The 8,359-nt window shown below is 39.3% G+C and overlaps 1 protein-coding gene across 1 annotated transcript; it reads left to right on the plus strand.

The window, feature by feature from the left end:
• The first annotated feature begins 1,332 nt into the window (after positions 1–1,332).
• Dnajb6-ps4 (DnaJ heat shock protein family (Hsp40) member B6, pseudogene 4) lies at positions 1,333–2,608 on the plus strand. The gene has a single exon (XM_063262630.1). The coding sequence runs from the start codon at positions 1,638–1,640 to the stop codon at positions 2,025–2,027; it is 390 nt and encodes a 129-aa protein (XP_063118700.1). The 5' UTR covers positions 1,333–1,637; the 3' UTR covers positions 2,028–2,608.
• Positions 2,609–8,359: the final 5,751 nt, after the last annotated feature.

Here is an 8,359-nt window from a genome sequence, read left to right on the forward strand (position 1 = left end):
CTTTAACCCACAAGGCCACTCCCTAAGAGCCTATGGGGGGGGGGGCTTTTTTTTTATTTTTTTTATTTTTTTTTATTTTTTTTTCAGAGTTGGGGACCGAACCCAGGGCCTTGCGGTTGCTAGGCAAGCGCTCTACCACTGAGCTAAATCCCCAACCCCTTGGGGGGGCATATTTATTCAAACTACCAAACCTGGATTGTGATGATGCACAACTGTAGTTCCAGTTGAGAGGCTAAAGCAAGAGAATCACATTCCTGGGCAACAAAGTGAGTTCTCAGCTCAATGACTTTTAGCTTCTTAATGGCTACAATGTAAGCAAGCAGACAAGAAATTAATGATCCGAAAATTCTAAGTGTGAAGGATTTCTGAGGTAGAATTCTTTGATTTAAGCTCTCAAAAAAGTGCCTCTACTAGATACTTAGGGTTTCACTGGTTATGGATGGACACCATGACCAAGGCAACTCTTATAAGGACACCATTTAATTCCAGCTGGCTTACAGGTTCAGAGATTCAGATCATTATCATCAAGGTGGAAGCATGGTGCAGGAGGAGCTAAAAGTTTTACATCTTCATCTGAAGCTGCTAGGAGAAGACTAGCTACCACGTGATTAAGAGGAGGGTCTTATTGCCCACCCCTGCAGTGACACATTTCCTCCAACAAGGCAACACCTACTCTAACAAGGCCACACCCCCTAATGGTGCCATTCCCTGGGCCAATCATATTCAAACCACCACACTTACTAAAAATACTATTGTAAAATGGATGATAGAAAAATAAGAACATCATAGAATTATTTTCCAGAATGATTTTTAGATGATAATTTGTCATCTAGTTGACGTAGAAAAAGAAATAATCAAAAGAGAATTGAAGAATTCATCTATTCAGAATTGATGCAAGAAGAGCTCTAAGTTGGTAAAGGTAGTCCCAGCCCAACAGTACCTCTGTAGGCCTAGAGGGCCACGGGATGTTCAACATACAGATCTTCAGGAAGACAAAAATGGACAGAATAGCAAACATGTTGACCATCGTCAAAGGAAACTCACATCTAGTGGGTAGGATTTTTAAGTATTGCCATTGACTGAGCAATAAGCACAGATAAGCAAATGTTCATACAAAATATAGAAGGCCAAACCATATTGGAGTACATAATTCCATTTACCTAGTCAAAGTAGGGTAAATACAATATAACCATTTAAATAATGTGTTCTTATTAATAAGGTGGGGTTTAGCATAAAAGTCCTCTGTGTGTTTGCATGTCCGTGTGTGTGTGTGTGTGCGCGCGCGTGTGTGTGTGTGTGTGTGTGTGTGTGTGTGTGTGTGTTACATTATACTGGTTAGTTTTTGTCAACTTGACATCTGTCATGTGGAAAGAGGTAAAATTGAGAAAAACCCTCCATCAAATTAGCCTGTGGGCAATCTCTGGGAGATTTTCTCGTTTGGTGATTGATGTAGAAGGTCCCAACCCATTGTGAGCAGTACCATCACTGGGCAGGTTGTTCTTGGTTGTATAAGAAAGCAAACTGAGGCTGCCACCGCCACCAGCACAGCTGTGCCAGAGCCGCGAGGAGACCGGCCACCTGACTTCCCCCTCGCTGGCCGCCGCGTCCTCGGATTTGTTCCAACGGTCTGTTAAAACATGGTGGATTACTATGAAGTGCTGGGCGTGCAGAGACATGCCTCACCTGAGGACATTAAAAAGGCGTATCGAAAACAGGTACTCAAATGGCACCGAGACAAAAATCCTGAAAATGAAGAAGCGGAGCGAAAATTCAAACGAGTAGCTGAGGCATATGAAGTGTTACCGGATGCTAAAAAGCAGGACATCTATGACAAATATGGCAAAGAAGGATTAAATGGTGGTGGAGGAGGAGGTGGAAGTCATTTTGACAGTCCATTTGAGTTTGGCTTCACATTCCGGAACCCAGATGATGTCTTCAGGGAATTTTTTGGTGGAAGGGACCCATTTTCATTTGACTTCTTTGAAGCCCCATTTGATGACTTTTTTGGAAACCGAAGGGGTCTCTGAGGAAGTAGAAGCTGAGATGCTGGCTCCTTTTTCTCTGCCTTCAGTGGATTTCCTTCTTTTGGAAGTGGATTTCTTGCTTTTGACAGGCTTTACTCCATTCGGGTCACTAGGTCATGGGGGTCTCACTTCATTTTCTTCAGCGTCATTTGGCGGCAGTGGAATGGGCGACTTCAAATCAATATCAACTTCAACTAAAATAGTTAATGGCAAAAAAAAAGTCACTACAAAGAGAATTGTGGAGAACGGTCAGGAAAGAGTAGAAGTTGAAGAAGACGGACAGTTAAAGTCCCTGATGATTCTTTTTTTTTTTTTCCGGAGCTGGGGGACCTCCTAGGTAAGCGCTCTACCACTGAGCTAAATCCCCAGCCCTTAAAGTCCCTGATGATAAATGGTAAGGAGCAACTGCTACGCTTGGATAACGAGTAATTCAACGCACGCATGTAACAGAAATGCTAAACCATAACAAGCACCATTTGAGGAATAACAGGAACTTTTCTTTTTGAAGATTTCAAACGAACTCGACTTTCTGTATAACTGTACCTAATCTAAAGTATTTATAATACAGTTCGTCGGAGCCCCCATTTGTCAGATTTTTGAGTTTGTTGTTGGGACCACAAAATAGGACCTTTCTTTTTCTCTTTTCTTTCTTTCTTTCCTTTCCTTTTTTTTTTTTTTTTTTTTTTTTTTTTTTTTTTTTTTTTTTTTTTTGGAATCTCTGTATGCACTCTGCTTTAAACAAAACGTCATCTGAGGTGAGCCCTCTAACTCCTTAGTAGTGCTAGGACGAGATTGTCTTTAACACCAGCATGGATCTGCTTCCCACTGTGTTGAATTGTGAGTAGTGTCAGCCTGCTGTGACTTGCCAGATGAATCATCTACAGAAATATTTCAACTTTATTTTCAGTATTTAGTGATGTAAGCTATTACTGCATCAATGGTAATACATTTCTGGTTTAGTGTAAATTAAGGATGTTTTCTAGTTGTGCATGGATGCTGGCAACCTCGTCAGTTTGATATTGTTTAAATGTGTAATATTAAGCTTAGGTTTTTAAAAAAAAAAGCTGGTAATTTGGGTTTTTGTCATTTGCTTTAAAAAATGCAAATGTGTTTGGTGCATTCTTTCATGAAAAAAAAAAAAAGCAAACTGAGTAGCTTTCTTTCTTATGGACAGCAAGCTTCAGCCCCAGCCTCCAGTGTCTTGCCCTACTTGAGTTCCTGTCTTAGCTTCTTTCAGTGGACTGTCACATCAGGTTATATAATCAAAATAAATCCTGTCCTCCCAAGATGCTTTTGGTTGTGGTGTTTTTTTCACAGTAATAGAAACCAGACTAAGATATATGCATGTGTGCTTGCGTGCACATGTCTATGAATGTAAATGATAGATGCTGTATTTAAGTATGTACAATGGGCATCTATCATTCTTCACCTTATTTTTGGAGAAAGGACCTATCACTGAACATCCCTGGAGCTGAGCAGTTTGACAAATCTAGCTCCAGGATCCTCCTGACTACAGTTCCCTAGCATTAGGCATATAGATATGCTACTATGCCAAGATTTTTACATGAGGCTTGGAATCCAAACTCAGACTTTCCTGTTTGCACAGCTAGCACTTTACTGTCCAAGTCATTTCTGCAGCCCCAATCTTCTTCTTTAGTCTTTCAGCACATTTTAATTAATTTTATTACCCATTCTTTCTTTCCTTGCTTTCTTTACTTGCTCACTTAGCTTTCATAAACGAGAGTATAAGCTTTTATGACATAGCTTCCTTGCTGAGCAGTTTCTATTACAGAGTCAGAATTCCGTGAATAGCTATAAAATGAATAGTAAGGCCTAATAAATTAGAATTCAAAACTATCTGCTGCATTTAATCCTAGCTCCACAGTAATACAGCAGGCATATATTATCACCCTATTCAACAGACTGTAAAATATTAACTCAAATATAATATAGATAACGCTACTTAAATCATGACGTTACTACTAATATGTGGTTAAAATAAAGTTAAGTCCCATCAAGTCTAAAGTCTTATGACCTCAGGTCTGGATCATAGAAGCCTTCAGAAGCATCATGGATCATCCCCTAAAATTTAATGAAAATTTGTATGATAACCACGTTTCTGGAAAGAGCTCATAATTAATTTTGAGATAAGAGTCCCATGTTGTCCATCTGACTTCAGACTTAATTGTGTACCTGAGGATGACCTTGAGGTACTGGCTCTACCTCCCAGATGCTGGGAGTATAGATACATGCCACTGTGCCAGCAAGAACTTTTAATTTCTATTAGGTTAGAAAAGAGGTAAATGAGTCCCCAAAATTTAACCAATGCTGCTCGAGACAGTAACATTTTAATTTTATCTTTCCTTAGAGAAACATATAGCTCTTTGTTTATATTATTCACTAAACTCCTGTAATAGAGAAGTGAGAAAGTTTATCTAGATGCAAATACACAAAAGCCAGCCAGCTAGGTATTTTAATTAATCAGAAGTAGAAAAATGGCAAGAAGAACCAACCTATAAAGTAGGTTGATAAGTTCTTATTTAAAAAAAGAAGAAATAATTCTTATGAATCACAGACTAAATCATGATTTTTCTGAGAAATAAATTATAATGTTCAAGTTGTAATGCACAAATTAAATATTTTTCTAGATCATTGAAAAACAATGTGTAAGCTTCATTTTTGTTTTCTTGGCTAACTAATATATAATTCAAAATGAGAGGCACTGAAGCAGGACTCAATTTCAGAACTAATCTTTTGTTTGCCTAGTGAATGGTCCAGGCTTTCTATTTTTAAAAGTTTGCTGTATTTAAGTATGTACCATGGGCTAGAATTTCATAACTATGAAATGAAGTTATTTTTACTGAGTTTGTAACCTTGGTTAGTCCAGTTTAAAATGGAATCACTGAGACTACCAGAACTCCTTATGAAAAATAGGTCAATAGACTTGGCAATTGTGTGGTTTAAAAATATGAGGTGTCTTCAAGAGAATACAGGAAGACAAGCCAATCACACTATTCTAGTTGCTCAAACCATTCCCATAAAATCATTCAATTTGAAACATCTATTACTTGGTAATGTTAATTAAACAGCTATTTGATTGACTTTTCTAACATTTTATGATTTGGATATCTGAGACACCAGACCAATGACTCCTTGCAATGAACATTTGCAAATGAAGATGTGTGGACAAAACTGTGGAACAGACTGTGACACACTGTAGTCCCCATGACAAGATGGTTTTTGTTTTGTTTTGCCTTTTATTTTCTTTTAAGGTAGAAGCTGCAGAGGCAGAGGGTGAATATGAGGGGATGGGGAGTTGAGTGGGATTGGAGGACTGCATAATGTGAAACTCACAAAGAATCAGCAAAAATTTTTTTCAGAAATCACCTCTCTACTCCTTTATACAAGCCTAAGTTTTTTTGTCCATCCCTCTGTTTTCACATACTATTGATAACATTACTAAATCATGCTTTGTTGTAGTTTCTCTTTTCTTACCAATCTCTGTGATTAAGAGTCCCTAAGAAATAGAGACCAGAACCTACTCATATCTGGCACCTAGAAGGACTTCAACTATTTAGGAAAATCACCAGAAAAATATGCTGGGTTGTGGCCAGATTTAATTGATGGGTGATCATTAAAGTCAAATGAGTAATTCACAGACCTTTCAATTTAACTAATTAATATCCAGTTGGAAAGCCTATCCATATATGCACATAAGTATCAGCTTTATCCAAAATCATAGGAGAAATTAGGAAGTTGGGACCAAGTAAGGAAAAACATTTTTTAATAGATTTAAATAGGTTGGGGTGAGAGGTTTGAGCTGATTAAAAATCTCATTTACCTTTCTCACTTAAAAAATGAATAAAAAGAAGTAAATGAAACTCAAAAAATTTAAACCATAGAGATAGTAAAAGTGACTCACTGGCTGTTCCAAAATTTTTTTTTAATTTGTGAGGTTTTAAAATCAAACCGTTGATATTTTCTAAATATGTTCTCACAAATAATTATCTTCACTTGAAAGTTATGTTACAAAATTTAAACTTTACCTAAATTTACCTTGTATCTCCACAGAACCTCTATTTGTGTTAGTAAATATTCAGTCATTGATGGAAAATCACCACAAAATTATGCTCTAAACATTTCATAGTTGGATGAAATACAAATTCTTATTTGAAACAGATGAAGCTTGACATTTTGTGTTACTACCATGTACTCTTTGAGGCCAACTTCCTGGAAATGACATGTATGCCCTGTTTATGATTGTTCTGGGAGAGGTTTTTCATGAATTTAGAGTCTTCTAGAATACTCTCAATAGAGATTTTCTGAGTGCTGCTTCATAGCATGGTGGTACTCTGTGTTACTTACAGGTCTTAGTGAATCTTGTATCGACTCATTTTATAGAGCAATATAGTTTTCATTCTTCATAGCTGGCTGTGCAGCTCAATATGCAGCCTCAAATTCCACCTAAACTGTAGCAATCTGTGTTTCGCTAGGAGAATCATGAACCTAAATAAAATTTGCAACTGCTTTTCAGAGTCCTGTTTTCATCACTAAACTTGTTTCCCAGCATTTCAAATGTGGCCTTAAGGTGAATACGCTGTTTGCTTCATACCCAACTTTTATTCCTTTTTAAAAAAAATATCTTATGACTCTGTCCTACCTCGAGAGGTTCTTGATACTCTAGAACCTGAATAATCTCACGTTTCTCTAAATTTTTGTTACATTTCACTTAAGGATCTTGTGTTTCCTTTGTGAAAATATTTTTTAAGACAAATTGAGTTTTTTAAAAACAGAAACAAGACTATATTGATTTGTTTTTCATTTATATTAACCTTGATATATTCCTTTGTGTATATAGTGTTAAAGAAGCCCAAAGATTACCAAGGAGTTGATTCCAATGCAATTACCCTAGGGTCTTTTTATTCAAGCTTGAGCTTGGGCTCATGCCTAGACTGATGCAGCAGGATGGGAGGGTGAAGCCCTGAGCTCTCACCAGGACAAGGTTTTATAAGAGATGGCAAGCAAGCAAGAGGGTTGTCAACCTGGCAAGCATCTAATGAATGACTATTATAAGGTAGGCGCTCTGAAGCAAAACTGTGAACAATCATAAACGGTCTGAAAGTACATCTGGAACTCTCAGGCTAATACTGATTGACTGTTGCTAGGAAGTAACTAGAGAATAACTAACTCTGGGGTATGGGCCAGAGACAGGTTATATGGTTCTTCCTGGAACTTCGGTGCAACTTAGGTTCAGCTGCAGGTTGATTTCTCAAACCCTTTCTTTTGAAATGGAGGCCAGTCCCAGTCACATAGTTGCTGTGAATTGAACTCAGGATCTCTGGAACAGCCATCACACCAGCCTTCACTTCTTTTTTGTTTGTTTGTTTTGTAAGCAGGGTCTCACTATATAGCCCTCACTGGCCTAGAACTCTGTAGGCCAAGCTGGCCTTAAATTTATAGAGTTCTTGCTGCCTCTCCCTCCCCAGTGCTGGGATTAAAGAAGTATATCCCTTTGCCTGGCTTCACTTTCCACCTTACTCCATTGAGACAGGCTGTCTGTGGTGGTTTGAATGATAAATGATTCCCATGGTCTTATGTACATAAACATTTGATCCCCAGTTTGTGAAACTGTTTTAGAAGTTTAAAGAACAGTTATGATGGGAGCCTTGCTAGAGGAAGGCACTAAGGATGGGCTTTTAGAATTTATACTCTCGGAAAAGGCGGTGCAGGCCCTCCTGGTTGCCACCCTCACGGAGAGCTCAAAAGAAACACCCCACGAGCAAACTTGAGCCGCGGGACCACAGGTAAGACCAACTTTTCTGCTCCAAGTGACCTGACTGGTGGTCTCAGGACACACAGAAGCAAAATTCCTCTGGGACTAGACACTTCCGGTTTTTAGCTGGATTCCCAACCTTGCTTATTCCCGCCCTCAGCTCACTGCTCCCAAACCCCATGGGAGAGAGAGCTCACCGCCCGGACAGGTGGGCACCCCTGAGACTGCAGAGTGGAAGAGACCACCAATACTGCCCACCCCTGCCCACATCCCTGGCCCAAGAAGAAACTGTATACGGCGTCTGGGAACTGGAAGATAGAGGCACTGGAGCTGCAGGTCCCCCGCGCTCCAGACACCGCTGGGACCTGAAGGGACCGGATCAACAGTTCTCTGCACCCAAATCCTGTGGGAGGGAGAGCCAAACCTTCAGAGGGGCAGACACGCCTGGGAAGCCAGAAGAGACTACACTCTGCCCACATTTCTGACTCCAGACGAAAACACCTAATGCCATCTGGGACCCGCGTGCACGGGGACTCCTGGTTGCCGCCCTCACGGAGAGCTC

The sequence above is a fragment of the Rattus norvegicus genome, chromosome 6, assembly GCF_036323735.1.
Source record: "Rattus norvegicus strain BN/NHsdMcwi chromosome 6, GRCr8, whole genome shotgun sequence".
Taxonomy (NCBI): Eukaryota; Metazoa; Chordata; class Mammalia; order Rodentia; family Muridae; genus Rattus; species Rattus norvegicus.